General features: G+C 46.8%; 1 protein-coding gene across 3 annotated transcripts in view; it reads right to left on the bottom strand.

Annotated features, from left to right (window-relative positions):
* BCORL1 (BCL6 corepressor like 1) overlaps positions 1–19,194 on the bottom strand; it is a 67,572-nt gene that overhangs the window by 8,634 nt on the left and 39,744 nt on the right. For all 3 annotated transcript variants that reach the window (XM_036271537.1, XM_036271539.1, XM_036271538.1), the window contains 4 exons: positions 14,992–15,215; positions 10,071–10,292; positions 7,374–7,540; positions 6,093–6,238 (listed from right to left, as the gene is read on the bottom strand). In XM_036271537.1, coding sequence (XP_036127430.1) covers positions 6,093–6,238; positions 7,374–7,540; positions 10,071–10,292; positions 14,992–15,215 — 759 coding nt within the window. The remainder of the gene's footprint in view (positions 1–6,092; positions 6,239–7,373; positions 7,541–10,070; positions 10,293–14,991; positions 15,216–19,194) is intronic.

Genomic DNA, 19,194 nt, shown 5'->3' with positions numbered 1-19,194 from the left:
CTAGTGGAACTGTTTCACTTCGTAGCCCCATGTGGACAAAAAGCAGGTTTTCATTACAAATTCAATTGTATCATCTGTGGACACATGGCCCAGAGGTTACCTATATGCCACCTAGTACAGCTGGCAAGCTGGTTTATCTGTATATGGTTGCCACCAGCCCTTAAGTGACACATGGGCAACAGGACAGGAGAGTCCACAGGGCACAGATGAGGTGAGGGTGCCGCTGAAAATGAAATCACAGGAGGAAGTGAGCAGGCAGCCACTCTTAAAGGAGTAGAGCTATTTTCTCCCAATGCAAGGTACTACTGAACTCCAACATACTTTCACACATCCTATCAGGAAAAATACCCATTAGCTATTGTGACCTACTGAAAGGTATCCTTTTTTAAGTGATGTTCTAGGAGATGAAAGGGTTTCTTCCAGTAGGAAAAGGCAGCCAGAGAGAAGGTTTCAAAGTAATGGCTGAGCAGCTAGAATAGAAAACCTTTAGTCAAGTACATTAGATCTTTCGTGCATTCAATGAAAAAAAACTCTTAGGTCGTGGTTGTCAGCATATGTGCTCTTCTGTACCCTGCACCACTTGAGAGTTGACAGTAGTTTCTTCCTAGAGCACTTGTCAGGTAGGTAGGTGTCTATTCTGTGCCTAGCCCTGTGTTAGGTATCCTAGGAGATAAACAAATGAGATCATAAGTTCCCAAAAGGCAGGGACCACATTTGTCTTGTTCTTCATTGTCTCCTCGGTACCTAAGTCCAGGTGCCTGGCACATAGTAAGAACATAATAAATATATGGGAAAGAAAAAGAAAGAGAAATTACCACAAGACAAAACTATGGGCTATAAATCAATATGCTTGCTTAACCAACATGCCCAAACCTATGCATTCAAGTGACTACTGTCCCCACCAACAGGTCACATGAGGACTCCATCAGAGCAGCCCTAGGTCACCGCATTCCTAGGACTCCTCTCTAGGAACTGCCTTCAGAGCCCCCTGGCACATTCCTCTAATTCTTCTCACTAACAGCTGTTCTTTGTCATTTGCAGGTAAATTTACCTTTTTAACTGGCGTGAGCAAAGATGCAAAAGTCAGAACAGGCCTGTGAGTGGAACACAGGAGGAAACAATGAGGTTTGCTTGATGGTGCAGCTTCAAGTTACATTTCCTCACTGGTCTTCACATACAATCAGGATGAAGAGTGACCTTTCCTTTTCCTTGCACCCTCCCACAACTTTCAATCCTTTACTAGTATTCTTGCTTTTAAAAATACCCTCAGTCCAGCAATCTTGCTCCTAGGTATATAACAAAAGAGCTGAAAACTGGTATCCAAACAAATACTTGTACATGCACATTCACAACAGCGCTAGTCACAATCAGCAAAAGGTGGACACAACCCAAACATGAGTCATCTGATACATGGGTCAGGAAAATGTGGTATATCCATACAATGGAATATTAGTCAACCTTAAAAGGAATGAAGTACTGAAACATGCTACCATAAGGATGGACCTTCAAAACACGCTGCTCCATAAAAGAAGTCAGACACAAAAGACCCCATATTGTATGATTCTGTTTATATGAAATGTCCAGAATGGGCAAATCCATTGAGACAGAAAGTACAGGGGTGGTTGCCAGGGGCTGGGGAGAGAGGGAAATGGAAAGCAACTGGTTAATGGGGTGTGGGGTTTCATTTTGGGGGTGATGAAAACGTCTTGAAACGAGATAGAGGTAATGGCTGTACAACACTGTGAATGTAGTAAATGTCACTAAACTGTTTACTTTTTTTTTTTTTAAATCCTCACCCAAGGACATTTTTCCATTTTTTGTTCAGATAGAGTGGGAAGGAGAGAGGGAGAGAGAGAAAGATCGATGTGAAAGGGACACATCGAGTGGCTGCCACTGCATGACCCAACCAGGGCCGGGGACAAACTGCAACCAAGGTACATGCCCTTAGCGGGAACCAAACCCGGGTCTCTCCAGACCGCAGGCAGATGCTCTAACTGCTGAGCTGAACCGGCCAGGGCTAATTTTATTTTTTTTTAATTTTTTCCTTTAGTGATTTTAGAGAGAGAGAAAGTGAGAGGGAGAGAGATAGAAACATCGATGAGAGAGAACATCGACTGGCCGCTTCCTGCATGCTCCCCACTGGGGATCAGGCCCATAACCTGGATATGTGTCCTGACCGGAAATCGAGCCGGTGACTTGGTGCATGTGTCAACACTCAACCACTGAGCCACACCGGCTGGACTAAACTGTTTACTTTTAAATGGTTAATTTGATGTGAATTTTACCTCGATTAAAAATTTTAAGTGCTCAATGTCAGTGGTCACCCTGGCAATCAGAGTTTCTCTATTTCCCAAGGTCCCATCATACCCCTCCCCATCTTCTCCAACCAAGTCACCAGCTGAGGGACATGAAAGGAGAGAAAAACCAAAAACAATTGGTTTTTGACATAAGGTCATATGGCAGAGGTCTTTGGCAGGAAAAACAAAAACCTGTGATTCAGTGACCTCAAGTGGTAAACTGCTAACCCTTTCATCAGTGGAAGGAAAAGCTGTCCTGATACTTTCTCCAATGCCCCAAACCAAATGGCAACAACCCCACCAGCCCCCACATTCTTTCTGACAAAGGAGGAAAAATGAATCTGTTTTCCCTTCGCTAGCTTGTATATTATTCTTCCCTTTACAGGGTCATAGGAAAATCAGTTATAGGAGGGTTTGGATGGCTTGGTGCTCCAAGACCCAGGATATAAGAGAAAGGGCTCACTATCTGGCCTCTAGTATCCAGCACTGTACCCAAAACCTAATAGGTGCTCAATAAATGTATGGCTGAATAAGCGAATGAAGGAGTGCTACTACATCCTTCATGATCTCAGGAGAAATGGGCCTCAGTTTTAAGCCAACCCAATATAGGAAATCCACATTTACAATCCAGATGAATAGCAACATCTACTTTACAAAAGGATTCACAACAGGATAACTACAAATAGTAACATTCCTTTGTGTATTTATAACAGGACTTGATTCCTGGACTCTTTCTGAACAAGGGCCTTACACAAAGTGAGGGTAACTCTACACAAGGTACAACCCTGATGTGGGAAATGAAGCCCTTAGAACCTTATGGAGATCCGCCTTCATTTTCTGCCCAGTGGGATCTCCACTGGGGGAGGAAGAAGACAATCTATGGAGAGTCTGGTCAGGCAAATGCTTGGGGATGAAAAGCAAAAAGCTTTTAAAATACCTCAGCCAGACAGGGAGGGTAAAAAAGAAATCCAGAAGTCCACCCAAATGCATCCAAGTGTAGGGACTGGGGAGGTGGGGGAGTAGAGGGAACTGCCTCTCCAACCTCCAACCTCATGGTGCTTCCTGGATCCACTATGCCACTCTACCCAGTAGCTTCTTGAGATCTGGGGAGAAGGGATACCAGGACAAAAAAAGAGAAATACTCAGTTCAAGGAACCAAAAAAGTGCCTGATGATGGTTGCACAACATTGTGAATATACTGAGTGCCACTGAATTATTTCCAAATAGTTGTTAGGTGAACTGTACCTGAGTCTTTAAAATATCCTGAGTACTGTCCTTCCCTGCTTCTCCCCCCCCCCCCCCCAGCAAAAGAGCCTTTGGACCCAAGGCATCCTTTCTGGAAGCCCATTGACTCCTGTCAGTGCCTGCCTTCCTGGGGTGTTGGGCCAAGGTCCTGGCTTGGCTTGCTAGTACTTTCTCCAACAGGCAGACAGAACTCTGCCTTTACTGCCACTAATATTTGGAAGGAAAAGAGGTGGTTCAGTTTTAACACTCCCTTCAGCTCCTAGCCCCTATTATGAAGCTATAGCTCCATTCCATAAAATTGAGAAAAAATGTCAAGATTTGAGTGAAGGTGTTTGGACTGGACAAGCTAGGAAGTATGGGAATTAAGAAAAGTTTCTCTTGCTTCTGCAATAGGGGCTGGCATTCAAGTTAGTTTAAAGAGGCATCAAAAGGCTGCCCAGTATTTGGGATGAGTTAATAGAAATGGGAAGAAGAAAGGAAAACACGTTTATTTCTAATTTCTTTTTTCTTTTTTTTTTTAATCATCCTCATCCGAGGACATTTTTCCATTTTTTGTTCAGGTAGAGTGGGAGGGAGAGAGAGGAACAGAGAGAGAGAGAGAAACATCAATGTGAAAGAGACACATCGAGTGGTTGCCACCCGCACAACCAACCAGGGCCGGGGACAAACTGCAACCAATGTACGTGCCCTTAGCGGGAACCGAACCCGGGTCTCTCCGGACTGCAGACCGATGCTCTAACCGCTGAGCCAAACCGGCCAGGGCTATTTCTAATTTCTTAATTACTTAAAATGGTTTCAACATTCAAACTCCTTTGGGATTTTGGAGAAGGGGTCAGAGAAGAGTTCGTCTGCTTACTCAAGTGGGTCAAAGATACCTTTATGTGGACCAGAGGGCTCCAAGACCCTCAGGAGGGCAGTCTCTTGTCCACAGAGGCCCTGGATTAGAGCTGTTGATCAGAGACAGAGCTTCATGTGATGTGTTTATCAAGTTGAGATGCTCTGGATGGTCATCTGTGCCAGCTTTTCCTGGGAATTAAGTGGTGTGCAGACAACTACACGTGTGTGTATATAAGAGAGAGTGCATGCAGGGTATGGTATGTGGGAGGAGGCCACAAAGAGTGCTTGCCCTGAGCCCTGCACTCTGGTGATGGTTCAGCTAAAGGGAATGGGAGTCATCCCTGACCCAGGACAAATGACTGAATGAGCATCACAAAGTGGCTCTGCCCCTCAATGACAGGAGCCTGGGACCCTAGAGCTGGGGGAAAGGAAAAGGCAGTCCTCCTTCCCTGAGCCAGGGAGAGGCTGGGTCCAGCTGTGAGGTCTGTGGCCTGTACACGGTGACAAGCAACTGCAGGGTTTAGTTGACTTAACTGGGGGTGGAGAGGAGGCCGGCTGAGCAGAAGCCAAGGCCTCACTCAGTGGCATTCCACTGCTCTCCCTCCAGCTTTTATTAGTATCTAGGTGGCACTTCCCATCTACTCCTCTCTTCATGAAGATCTTCAATTCCATTTCCTTTGTTTCTTCCTCCATCATCAGCTACCTAGTTAACCTTTGTTCGATAAACAAATGAGCCCCTGGTTGGGAGCCCAGAACTGTCTCTTTGGGTGGGGGTGGGGTGAGACTAACCAGGCAGTGGCCTTGGGCAAACCCTTGGTCCTGTGGGCTCCCAGTCGGAGAGGGGTTCTACCACAAACATCAACACCTCCCAGGAGAGTCAATGATACAACACCGTCTGTCTGTCGCCCAGGCAGTCTGAGGAAGTAACTGCTAGAGCGAGGGCCAAGCTGTGATGTCACTGAGGAGGCAGGGTTTCTTCCTTCAGAGGTCAAGTTTGAGGAGATTCCCACTGAGCATGCCCAAGCTAGACTTCCCCTCCTTATCTTCCTCCCATTGCCCAACTCAGTATAGCTGTCTAACTGTAGACAAACAGCTGCCATCTGCTAATGAGAAAATGAACGCATGTTGGCTTATGGCCCTTGCAGGCCTGAACACCAGACACTTTTCCAGAGGGGTTAGGTGAGGAAGGAAAAGAAAAGAATTGGGGGGACACAGAGGGAATATCAGTTATCACAGGCAAGGTTTGTGAGAAATAAAGCATCAGGAGGGGTCCTAAGGGTTACACTCTGATCACCAACAGGAGGAAATGCAAAAACAAAAGCAAAACTCTAAGCGTCACTCACTTCTTTGCAACTGATATCCCATTCAAAGCACAGGTCAATACATTTTGCCCCAACTAAATCTATTCGTGGGGCTGCTGTCCCACAAGAAGACCTGCCCCACATGCTTCACTGGAAAATGGGTTCCCCACAGGCTACCAGGGTCCTGAAGAGGATGCATTCAATGTGGACACACACAGCACAGGGACAAGAAGAAGCGTGCCTTTAGGCTTTTTAAAGTTTATAGAGATTTCTGAGACGCTTAGAAGAAAGCCTGTAAAAAGGGCTGACACGCCTCATGGGAGCTGTTTGAGATGAACAATATCTCCCCAAAAATTCAGGAAATCAGAGGCCAGCCTCAAGGATGATGGCTTCAAGTCTGGGCTGAGCTTACCGCTGAGAAAGCGCTTCATGGTGTCGCTGCTGGCCAGCTTCATGGCTGTCTGTCCTGAGTAGGTGGCCAGCGTGGGGTCAGCCCCATAGGACAGCAAGAGCCAGATGGTCTCCAGGTTGTCATTGACCACTGCATCATGAACTGGCCTGTGGAGGTGATACAGGGTGAGGACAATAGGGCGAAACTGGGGAACCTGGGTGTCTAGACCACAGGCTACCTCATCAGGGAGAAGTAAAATGAGATGACCCCAGGGTAATGTGGGTAAGTCTTAGAGCAGGGAAACCATCTCTGGCCTGCACCCCTTACTACATCTCCCTACTTCCTTCTCTCCCTGTGCCTCTTTCTCCTCCCTCCCATTTCTCTCTTATGTTCCCCCCACATCTTAGGACAGTATCTATGGCACAATGAATACTGTCCATTAGTAGCTCTGGAGTTGGAGAGAATGGGCCCGACTGAGGATAAACTTAAAGCAGATGCTTGGGGTAATGAACAGAAGGACCTGATGTCCGCCCAAGAGCAGGGATAAGCAGAACAGCTCCCACACACCAGGTGGCAGCCAAGCAGAGTCACAGTCCTTTGACCCAAGTCCCCCCACTTGGTATGCGGTTCATATCTCAATCTGCCCAGGAAGTAAGCCCTCTGACAGAGCAGAGGAAAATGGGTGCAATTTCTACATTAGGTGTCTTTTTAAAAGTGTAGAGAGATCAAATCAGGAATCAAATCTATTTTCAGTACCCACCTGGCACCATATATAGTTATTACAATATTAGTGACTATATTTCCTATGCTGTACTTTACATCCCCGTGACTATCAGGGGAACACTTTGTAAAGTATATGATTGTCTAACCACTATGCTGTACACCTGGAATTAATAGAAAGTAATATTGAATGTAAACTGTAATTGGAAAAGAAAAAAAGAATCAAATCTAGATGTTACTCTAAAGTCAGCCTCCTGGTTCCTGAAGCCTGAGGTTCTGCCTGAGACAGGTGCACCACCAGAATGATCTGCGGAAAGTCCGAGCAGTCTTCTTGGTGAAGCTGCATCTGCTGGGGTGATCCCTAGACAACCTCATCCTCCCCTTGGTAAATGTTGTGGACTGGCCAGCCAGGAACACATCCACCCTGCCCTAACCCAGTTTCCCCTGCAGTTTCTAGATGTCTTCTGGAAATGCCTCCTGGCAAAGCCTCTGTGCAGCTCGCGGCCTGGTAGCCTGGTGTGCTGCAAAGGTCTAGACTGGACCTGAGCGGGGGAAGGATGAGAGTGGTGGGGGGAAGCGTGCCTTGTGCCATCCTGTGCGCTGCAGTTCACATTGGCCCCGTGTTCCAGCAGAATGTTCAGAATGTCAGTCCAGCCCCGAGAGCAGGCCTCATGCAGGGCCGTGTAGCCAGCGTTGTCGCGGTGATTCACGTCCTCACTGTCTTTCTGGAGGCAGTAGAGAACGACATCCTGCGGGGACAAGGATAGCTCCGTGAGCAAAAAGTGGCCTAATTCTTGAAACAACCTGTTAGGTTCGAAGCTCTCCAAATGTTTGGGAGTGTCAGATCCTGCGCTTTATTCTGGGGACCAACAGGTAAGTCTCAAAATCTTTTGTCAACAAAATTAGCCCTGAGCAGCCATCGCCAGGGCCTCAGCTCTGGGCTGTTTCCTCGGCAGTGGGGGGGGGGGGGCATTTCTTATGACCAAAAACACTCATTTGGGTGTGGGTTGTTGGAGTGAGATCCTCAAGAGGTTCACCTACCCACCTAGAGCTCAAACCCTCGGGCCTCCACTCCCTAGTCCAGGGCTTCTGCAAGAGCAATGACACATGTGGTGGCAAGCTGGTAATTCGAGAACAAGGAAGAAAGAACTGGTTTAAGTATTATCCACAGGTGCTTGTTTTCATCATTTTAAGTCCTATCTCTGGATGCTTATCCCAGCCCTCCCCTCAAATCAAGATTGTTCCCAGTATAATCCAGTGTGGTAACTCATCCACGTAGTAACTACCAGCTTTCCCGGGCTGAGATGCTAGGACCAGAAGCAGGGGCTCTGGGCCTAGAAGCACCCTAACTAGTATGGGATGAAACTGGTGAATAAGCTGGGGGAGAGGAGAAAGGCAAGCTTTCTTCTGAGAGAAGAGGCCACAGCAGACACCATGGGCCCATCATCAACCCTCCCAGGCCCTTGTGAAAATGGCCTGCTGAGCCATGCTGACTAACAGCTAGCTCACAGCCTGGTTGGTAGAGTGAGTGAGCAAGTGAGCACACAAGCATGTGTGCCTGCATTGGGGTGCTGCCTCCTGCCTGTGCCTGGGGGCAGCATGAGGCCCCCTATTTTCCTAACCACTGCAGATGTTCACCTCTCCCCTAGGCCTCAGACTACCCCTCCCTCCCTCTCGTGACAGGCTTTCCTACCGCTCTAGCCCTGTCCTGGTTGGTGCTCTTGCAGTTTCCTGTTTGCTGCTCTGGCCCCAGGTTAAAGAAAATTAATCTTGAGGGCAGGGGTTGCTAATAGTTTTTTCTTCAGATCTCCCTTGGCAGTTCTCCAGGTCCCACACTAGGTATTCAAGAAAGACGGCAGCTTGCCGGTGAGACACTGTCAAGGCAGTTGTCCTATGCAGATCAGCCTGGCTAGGAGTGCGCAACTGTCTTTAAATGAGTTGGTTATAGGCATCAGAAGCCTAAAAAAAAGGGGGGGGGGGCTACTCTATAACCCAGAAGCTCCACCCTGAAGAACAAATCCTGAGGAAATACTCACTGTAGTGGGCCAAGTTACATGATCAAGGGAGTTCATATCAACAAAAAGTGGAAAACAACCAAAATGTCCAGTAATGTTATTTCATGAAGGTAAATGAGTCAGGCTTTGACCCCTATCCTGGCACTTCGGAATCAAAAAGACCTTGGTATGAATACAGACTCATATATATGTAGTAGTTGGATGATCTTAGACATGATACTTAACATTGCTAAGCCTTGATTTTCACACCTGTAAAATGGGGCTAATAAAACCTACCTCCACAGGCTTATGGTCAAGATGAAATAATATGAAGTAATCAGAGATTTTAGCATGACAAAAAAAGTACTCAATAAAGCCAGCTTCTTTATCAGCTTTCTTTCTGATCCACAGGGAAGCAGTACACAGTGGGGTGTCTCACCAGCAAGCTGCTATCTTTCTTGAGCACCCAGTGTGGGGGCCTGGAGAACTGCCCAGGGAGATCTAAAGAAAAAACGATGGCCTTGGCCAGTCTGGCTCAGTGGTTAGAGTGTTGGCCTGTGGACCAAAGAGTCATGGATTCAAATTCCTGGTCAAGGGCACATACCTCAGTCACAGGTACCTCAGTCACAGGTTTGATCTCTGGCCCTGGTCAGGGTTCTGTGTCTCTCTCGAATTGATGTTTTCCTCTCTCTCTCTCTCTCCCTCTCTCTCTCCCTCTCTCCCTCCCTCTCTCCCACTCTATCTAAAAATCAATGGAAAAATATCCTCAGGTAAGGATTAAAGAAAAAAAAAAGAAAAATTGATAAACAACCCCTGCCCTAAAGATTAATTTTCTTTTTTTTTTTTTACTTTTCTTTATTGATTGAATTTTTTAGAGAGAGAGAAAGGGAGAGGGAGAGAGAGATAGAAACGTCGATGAGAAAGAACATCAATTGGCCACCTCCTGCATGCCCCCCACTGGGGATTGGGCCCACAACCTGGGCATGTGCCCTAACTGGGAATCAAACCGGTGACCTTTCGGTGCATGGGTCGATGCTCAACCACTGAGCCACACTGGCCAGGCAAGATTAATTTTCTTTAAGCTGGAACCAAACCAGCAAACAGGAAACTGCAGTAGAACCAAGAGGAAGAACAGTAGGGCAGCCTGTCACAGGAGGGAGGGTTAGTCTGAGGCCAGTGGGCTCAAGCCCTAAACAAAGTCCTGCTCAGGCCCCAGAAGAGCCAATGGGAGAAGTTTCTCCACAGATGCTAGGGCAATTGCATCCTTCGACCAAATGCTCCTTACCTTATAGCCAAGACGTGCTGCCCGTTGCAGGAGGGTCTCACCCGCATTTTTGTTCACTATCAGCCGACGTGCCTCTGGGGGAATCTGCAGGGCTGCAGGGGACTCTGAGGCCTCTTCTAGGCTGGCACTTCGGGACTTAGAAGGTGTGCAGGGTTCTGTGGGTTTCACTGAGGTGGGAGACTTGGGAAATCGTATCTTTTGCTGGTTCCAACGCCCTTTGCCCTGGAAAGCAGAGATACAGTCCTGAATCAGTACAGGTTCCCATTCACTTCTATCCAGTGAGCAGATGCTAAAGGGGCTGAAATCCTCAACCATACAAACCAAGGAATGACGAAGGGATTGGAAATCAGAGATTGAGGGGACATCTCAGCTTCTCTCAAGCACTCTGCATGCCTTCTTTACCTGTCTCAATCTCCATTTATTGAGGTTTCTATACATCATCTCTATAAATAAGCAGAAGCAAACTCTGAGAGTAAAGGAGAGACAACTATCTTTGATTAAAGAGGGACAGCTGCGGAAGCCTTCATGGTTGTTGCAAATACCTTCCCCTATATCTAACCCTTACCAGGTTTTCCCCATCTTCCACCACATCGTGTCTCCAGGTCCTACTCATGCCCACCTGGAGTGATGGAAGCCCTCAGGTTTGGGATTCAAACAGACCTGGGTTTGAATCCTGCCTCTGCCATCCACTAGCTGCAAGGGCCAACCACTCTGACCCTCGCTTTCTCTCCTGCAGGGTCTTTGAAATAATGAACTAGAAAGACCCCAGAACAATGAAGAGGAGTCCTTTCTTCATGAATGACCACCATGTGTCTCCTTTTTCCTCCCACTGAACTGGAATGTCTAGAGCAAGTTCCCATGTCTGTCCCGCCATTGTATATTGCATCTATGGAAACAAGTAACTTATCTCCTTAGTTCAGTAGTCTTCGTATCGAGAAGAACTCTGTTCCAGGACCTGCATCCAAGAACCAGACCCAAGAAGCCACACCTGAACCTGGACCTAAGTTAGATGAGCAGATTCTAAATTTGAAGCTGATGCCATATTTGGTTGAGACTTTGAGGGGTCTTGGGAAAAGTGGGTATGTCTTGCATGTGGGAAGGACATGAGTCATTAGACTGTATCCTCATCAGACTCCAAGATGGCCCTTGACAATTCCCACTTCCTGATAGCCATATTTTTGCACAGCTCCCTCCCACACTGAACAGGGCTAACCTTGTGTAGCCAATAGGCTATTGCAGGGATGACGATGTGCAACTTCTAAGGCAAGGTCCTAAAAGACAATGAGGCTTCTGCCTTGTTCTCTTTTGGATTACTTGTTCTGGTGGTAAGCTAGTTGCCATGTCATAAGGACACTCAAGCAGCCCTTGGGAGAAACCCATGGGCAAGGACAGGATACCTCCTGCCAAGAACCAATATCAACTTGCCAGTCATGTGAGGGAACCACCCTGGGAACCCCAGCCCAGTCAAGCCTTCAGATGAATGTAGCCCTGGCTGATACCTTGACTTCAACCTCATGAGACACCCCCAAGCCAAACCCAGCTAGGCTGTTTCTGACCCTCAGAAAATATGTGACATAATGTATGTTTATCATTGTGGGAAGCTGTTAAGTTTTAGAGTAATCTGTTACACCATAATAGATGACTAATACATCCCTCAGGGCATCCAGGTCTTACTTAAATCCTGTTTTCTACAACACTCCAGTACCCACTGCCCACTTTCTCAGCATGCCCAGAACACCTAGTATGAATCACATAATCTGGTGCCTGATACCTGACTGTCTTAATTTCCTTACAATGTTTCATGGGCAAATCTGGCCTCCCCTGCTAAGTTTAAACTCCTCAAAAGCAGGGTTTATATTGTCATCTTCTCTTTTGTTCCTTACAGCACTTAACTCAGGGGAATGGGCATGTCACTGCAACAAATGTTTTTTTTGTTTTTTTTATCCTCACCCGAGGACATTTTTCCATTTTTTGTTCAGGTAGAGTGGGAGGGAGAGAGAGGAACAAAGAGAGAGAGAGAAACATCGATGTGAAAGGAACACACTGAGTGGTTACCACCCGCACGACCTACCAGGGCCGGGGACAAACTGCAACCGAGGTACGCGCCCTTAGCGGGAACCGAACCTGAGTCTCTCAGGACCGCAGGCCGACGCTCTAACCGCTGAGCCAAACCGGCCAGGGCAAATGTTTTACTTGATTCAAGCCAGCCATGTGCCGAGCCCTAGACAGCCAGATAAGTTGCCTAGAAAGACATTATGCCAGGAAAGGCGGGCCCAGGGCATTTGTTTCTTCTGGTCAATCCCAAGACAACAAGAGCTGCTATCCATCCCCATCCCAAAGGGGCAGAGAGGTATAATCCCTAGCAGGAAGGTACCGGTTCTGAGTATAGAATGCTGCTCTACTGCCAGGAAGACAGAGGTGTATAATGGTAGTACTGGAGAATGCTGGGTAAAGTGCCCAGGATTTTGCTAAACCAAGAGAGGAGCCAAGGGGTGACTCTCCTTCTAGGGCCCAGAGTTGCCAGAGACAAGGGAGGCTTGCCTTAGAGGGGGAAGAACAAGATTAAATGGGGGCCACCTCCCCCTTCTTTCCATCCTGGCTTGGATCTCCTGTGAGAAGCCTTTGGCCAGTGTTCCAGCTGTAGTATTGCAGGCATGCCCCCCCACCCCGCCGCCTTGCTTCCCACTACAAAGCACCATGCCACGGGGGCAACTGGGGCAAGTGGTGCTAACTTAGAGAGAAAGAAAGAGGCCCTGTGAAGGGACAAAACCTCTCCAGGAGGAATATTTTAGTGGACACACTGCCAAACAGAATAACCAGACAGAAGCATCAGCGAGTGCTCCTGAATGTCAGGCGGCTGGTCACCTCTGTGTGGGACAGGGCCATCTCAGTGTTAGAGGAGCAGAGAGAAGGGAGGGGGACTCCTACCTTTTGCCAGAACTGCTCAGGGTTGCAGTGTTTCCCTGCCCAGCTGTCCCCTTCCCCAGTGTCTACCAGATACAGGGATACAGATAGCAGCCACCCATTCACAGGTTGGAGGCATATGCAAAGAGCAGGGTGGGTGGGTGTGGGGCTCCAGGGGGCAGCCAGGCCTGCCTCAGGACACAACTGTCACATAAAACCACAAAGCAATCTCGCACAAGACCCTTAACTTCCATGAGCCTTAGTTTCCTCGCCATAAAAAGACAATAGCACCTATCTCCAAGAATCACTGTGAGAATTGAGAGCCATCATGTGAATGGAGCACTCAGCACCTGACTTCCCTGCTCCACCTACCAACACCCCAGCCCCCAACCCTGTCTCCTCTGGGGGTCGTAGGGAATGCTACCTTGCTACTCCATGCCTTTGTCCCCTCATTCTTGCCTAGGCTAAAGCTCAGGGATGTACACCAACCTTGTAAAGCACTTCACAATTATCAAAGCCTTTAACATCATTGTCACCTTTGTTCCCCTAAGCACCCTTGTGAGATGGAAGGAGTATCATCTCTATTTTCATTTATTTATTTATTTAAAAAAAAATGTTTTTCTTTATTGATTTTAGAGAAAGAGAGAGAAACATAGATGCATGAGAACATTGATTGGCCACCTCCTGCATGCTCCCCACCGGGGATGGGGCCCACAACCTGGGCATGTGCCCTGACCACGAATCGAACTGACGACCTCCCGGTGCACGGGTCGACGCTCAACCACTGAGCCCCACCGGCCGGGCTCATCCCTATTTTTAAAGATGAGAAAATATATTTGAGTACCTCATCTGAGCTGGAACCAGATTCCAGAATGGAGAAGAAGAAAAAAGTAGGGGGAAACAAGCACCTAGTCTCCCACCTTTTGCCAGTGCCACACAGGGATCTCTGCTTGGGAGCTGGAAAGAGCAGGAAGAAGCACAACAACCAAAACAAGCCCAATATGACCTTATTTTTGTTGTTGTCAATGATGAATGTGTATTATGGGTATATATTTGAACCCAAACCTTCACTTCTCTCAAGGTCAGCCAGGATGAGGACTGTATGATTTTTTTCAAATTGTATAATGTGCCTGACCGGTGTGGCTAAGTGGTTGAGCATTGACCTATGTACCAAGAGATTGCCAGTTCGATTCTGGGTCAGGGCACATGCCCTGGTTGTGGGCCAAATCCCCAGTGGGGGACATGCAGGAGGCAGCCAGTCGATGATCTCTCTCATCAATGTTTCTATCTCTCGCCATCTCCCTTCCTCTCTCTCTAAAATCAATAAAGAAAAAAAATTGTATATCATGGAACCTAACACCAATTTCGTGAACATCAGACTTAAAAGATGTCAATTTTGAACAGGGTTTCTAGAATGCTACCAATTGGTGAGTGCCCACTTACCTGCTCCTTTGCTACCACGAGAAGCAAAGGGACTGGACAGTGGGTCTGGGGAAGGGTGACTATAATGGGACCCAAGTGGAATTCCTTCAGCCCCACCCTCCAGCAACCTTTCTCTGGACATCAACTACCTTGCTTCTACAAGTTGTTTTCTACCTTGATTGATTCAGAAATCTCCCTGATTGATTTCTAGTGAGTTAAGCCCAAACAAAGGCTTCTTGGTCGGATGTTAACAATCTATTCAGGCTGATATCCTGCCATATTCTTTAATTCTTCCTCAACTCAAAGGAGATCCAAGGATTGTCGAGGGAAAGCTATTGTGAGCCAAACCGTGTATTTTGCAAACACTTATTGTTAGCTCCAACTTTAGTTCCCATTCATCAAATCCTCCTCTGAACACTTCTTGAACTAGTTTAAAATACTTTAATAAATATGGCTTAATTTGATCCTCCCCATTCACTCATTCAGTCACTTATTCATTCTCTCTCTCAGAGAACTGTTGACAGAGGAGCCTCTGGATAGCCTGCAACCCTAGCCCACTCCCCTCCCCCACAACTCCCCTTAGCTAGCAACACACCTTTGCCTCTTCTGAGACGTTCACCATATGCTTGGTCTTGCACTTTCGTTTTCCTGATGGCTTTTCTGAATTTTCAAGGCAGGTTGGCTCCTCCAGGTTATTTGGGAGAAAACCATTTGGTGAATCAGAGATTCCCTGGGCTTTGTTGGGCAAGAGAAGGTTCCTGTTCCTGAGGTGGTGCTCCGAACTTGGGGAGGAAGTCTTCTGCTTACGGGCCTTTAAATCTGAAGGCAAGAAACAGGAAAGAATGAATGTCAGGGAAATGGAACACAGAAAAGCAAAGCCTTCCTCCAAAATGAATCAGAGGAATTTGGGGATTAGAATTACAGTACAAAGTTGTGTAACTCACTATCGGCTACCTGTATTAGTGTGGTGCTGACAATTCCACTAACTACTTCTCTTTTTTTTTTTTTTTTTTTTTTTTTTTTTTATCCTCACCCGAGGACATTTTTCCATTTTTTGTTCAGGTAGAGTGGGAGGGAGAGAGAGGAACAGAGAGAGAGAAAGAAACATCGACGTGAAAGGAACACATCGAATGGCTGCCACCCGCACGACCAACCAGGGCCGGGGACAAACTGCAACCGAAGTACGTGCCCTTAGCGGAAACCGAACCCGGGTCTCTCAGGACCGCAGGCCGATGGCTCTAACCGCTGAGCCAAACCAGCCAGGGCTCCACTAACTACTTCTCAAATGGACACTATATTTCAACATCAAAGCCCCTCTTCTATAAGCAGGGGACAACTCCCAGCCCTGCCAGGAGGGGGCGGCCCATCTGACTGTCCCCAAAATGAGGATAATTTTTGTTGCTGCTGTTAATCCTCACCCAAGAATATTTTTCTATTGATTTTTAGATAGAGTGGGAAGGAGGAAAGGGGAGAGAGAGAGAGAAACATCGATGTGAGAGAGACATGTCAGATTGGTTGCCTACCGCACAACCCTGACTCGGGCCGGGGATGAACATGCAACCCAGGCATGTGTGACCTTGACAGGGAATGGAACTCGCAACCCTTTGGTCCATGGGCCAACACTCTAACCACTGAGCCAAACTGGCCAGGGCAAAATGAGGATAGTTTTTAAAAGATTCCCCCATAGCCCAGAGCAAATCAGAACTTCCTTTTCAGCTTTCTCCCTAACCCCTTTGCCTCTTTCTCCATTCAAATAGGAAAACACATTTAGAAGCTCTGCTACAGTGAAGTATGAAGTATACTAGGGTAGGGAGTAAATGGTAGGAGGCTTCCTTCATAGCCTCAGCTCTACCCACCTGACTGCCCTGTTAGTCACTTTCTGAGGACACAAACATCAATGCCACAGAAACTGCCTAAAACCAAAAAGTGCCATGGGGTCTTAGCTGGTGGAAAATCCCAGAAACCTGCTACCCACCTTGGTTGGAAATCAAGTTACTGGAACAGACTGGGTAACATCTCTAATTCTAGCCACAGTTCACTGAACCAAGCATTTCCTAATTTCAAAAGGTGTTGCTGTGACTCTTACAACTCATTCCAGCTCCAGAGCAGGGATCTCTGATTGGCACTGGGAGCCCCATTACCAAGAGCCTCGTTGCCCAGGTCAGTCCTAAACCCCCACATGTAGAAAGGATACACTGGGTTTACCCTTATTTCTTAGCTAATATTAGTGTTACGCGTCTTGGCCACTAGCTATGTGACTGGCTGGAGACAAGTCATAATCTCCCCAAGGCTCATTTCTATGCCTGTAAAATGAGGAGAATATAATCCATATCACAGGACTAGTACCAAAGTTAAATAAGGTAATATATGCAAACCCCTTTATAAAGTGTTAGAAAGTGTAAGGCATCATTATCATATTATTTAAGTGTAAGCTCTTTATGTATGGCCATGCCCATGTGTTCTTATCTCCCCCACAGGACCGCCCACCATGCATGTGGCAAAAGATCAGTATGTCTGACAAATGAATAAATGTAGCCTTGGTTTCTCCAATTTGGAAAATGACGGGGTTACACAAAATCCTCAACTTACCTCCCCGGACCTTGGCATGTGCTCTCACATGTGATATCACCAAGGGCAGATCCAGATGTGGGAGCCAGCATTACAGTATGAGGAACTGGCGGTAGGTTATGCATAGCTCTTAAAAGGCCAGCTGTCATACCACCCCTTTCTCTCAACTAGCCCTAACCCACTAGTGGGTCCCTACATCTGTCCAAGAACCGCTGTACTAGATGGGTTGTAATGGCACTTCCAGCCAAAATATTCTAAAAAGGGCTTTTAATGCAACAAATTTGGGCTGAGGCAAAAGAGGAAGGAACAGAACCGTGCCTTGTGAGGATCTAAGAAAACACAGGAGAGCCATATTATAGCACTCAATGCCACAGAAAGAGCAGCCCCTACCCCATTACCCAGGCCAGGGAAGGCTCTGGAGTTTATTCAGTTGTGGTGAAGCAAAGGCTCCCTAGTAGCACAGAAAGGAACAGAGAGTGGAGGTAATAGGTGTGTGAGTGGGAGTGGCTCTTCCTCTCCCCTCTGCAGGTCAAGAAGGGTGATTAACACAAGCCTAGAACCAAAGAAAAGGTCATGAAGCTCAGATGAGAGTAAAGTGACTTGTCTAGTTTGGCCTCTGCCTGGCTCTCTGATGTCCACCTGAAAGATAGGTAGTAGTAGTAATAGGAGGGATCAGAGCTTTTAGAGAAGAGATGTTTGCGCCAAGCAATTCCTTCATGAAGTTCACTATCAGATCTGGAGAAAGGTGACAAGACCATATGCCAAAGCCAACAGCCTCGACTGAAAACCCTTAGACACACACATGGAGGGAGAATGATCTACTTTCCAACAACTGGAACTGCCCCCAAGTCAAACAGGAAGCCTTGCTAAGCGGTGTTTTCCATGCTCCTGGAACTGTTTAAGTAAAGGCTACCTGCCAACAGTGCTGTGGAGATCTCTGTATTGGGTGGAAAACTGGACCAGGCAACCTCAAAGATTCTTTCTGGTTTCATAAGTTCAATAAGAAGCTTCTAAGCTTCGAGGAACTGAGCCCTCATCAGAGAAGATTGGTGATACAAAAGCTCCTCTTCATCCTAATACAAGTGGCTGATGCCAACAGCTTGACAACTCATTCCTGACCAATTCATGATGGCTCTTGCAGAAAAAAGGAAAAAGTACCCTGGCTATCTCACATAGTTGAAAATTACCTCAATTACTCTCTTAAGTATAGGGATCGGTATCATGTATGTCTCTATTTGAACGGAGCCAGAAATGAGGTTTAGCCTTCTTTGCATTATAGCAAGCCCAGTATCCACTACCTACTCAGTATGCGCTTATTTAGTTTTCACTAATCAGGAAACTACAGATATTTGCCAGCAGCTCAGGATGAATACACTACAAGAGACAATCAATTGTTGCTTCAAGGGCAGAGGTCAGAAAAGAGAGTGACTGTGAGACAGAGGTGTTTTTTGGAGCCCAGAGATGTGTGTTTTGCTCATATAGAAATCCATTATAGGAATGCTCCTGAACACTACTTAGCAAAACAGACTGATATTAGCTAAGTGACAGGCTGTGCCTTCATGATTACATATTATAGCATCCGACATGGCCAACGAAAGCCTGGTTTTCTCCTTGGGCTGCCTGCTTTTCCAATCCAGGGAATAAAATAATGCCAGCTCAGTCACCTCAAAGCTTCACCCTGCCTCTTAATAGCCTTTGTGGCTTTAAGGGAGAAAGCAAAGTTGTGCCTATTTCTACTTGAAGTTCTTCTGTTGGGTTGAGAAAACCATTGCCCAGTACTCTAGTTTAGGAGCTGGAGACATCCCAGAAAAGCCTATTCCAGTCGTCCCTCGCCATTCCGTGCTTCAACTTTCGCGGCTTCACTCTATCGCGGTTTTTTTCAAATATGTAATACCTTCTTTCTCCTTGAACCCAGGATTCTAGGAGAGAGAACCCAGCCTCCCAAAAGACCAACTTCCTCAAGCCAACCAGAGAACTCCCTGGTATCGAGGTGTACCATGCCAGAAGTTCACTGTGGCTTTGTCCACAGATTCAGACTTTTTATTTTTAATTAATTTATTTATTTATTTTTGTTACAGATGTTTCTCCTTTTACAGATTCAGACTTTTATAAGAAATTGAAGGGCTTGGGCCTATGTGTCCTCTACCCACCTGTAAGTCAGTCCAAACTCATTCAATCTCAACCCAAGCCCAAACCTCTAATTAGCAATAAATGACCCGCTCTGGCAATT

Source organism: Molossus molossus, unplaced genomic scaffold (assembly GCF_014108415.1).
Source record: "Molossus molossus isolate mMolMol1 unplaced genomic scaffold, mMolMol1.p scaffold_m16_p_2, whole genome shotgun sequence".
Taxonomy (NCBI): domain Eukaryota; kingdom Metazoa; phylum Chordata; class Mammalia; order Chiroptera; family Molossidae; genus Molossus; species Molossus molossus.
Note: the sequence above shows the minus strand (reverse complement) of the source record. Positions and strands in the feature narration are given on the sequence as shown.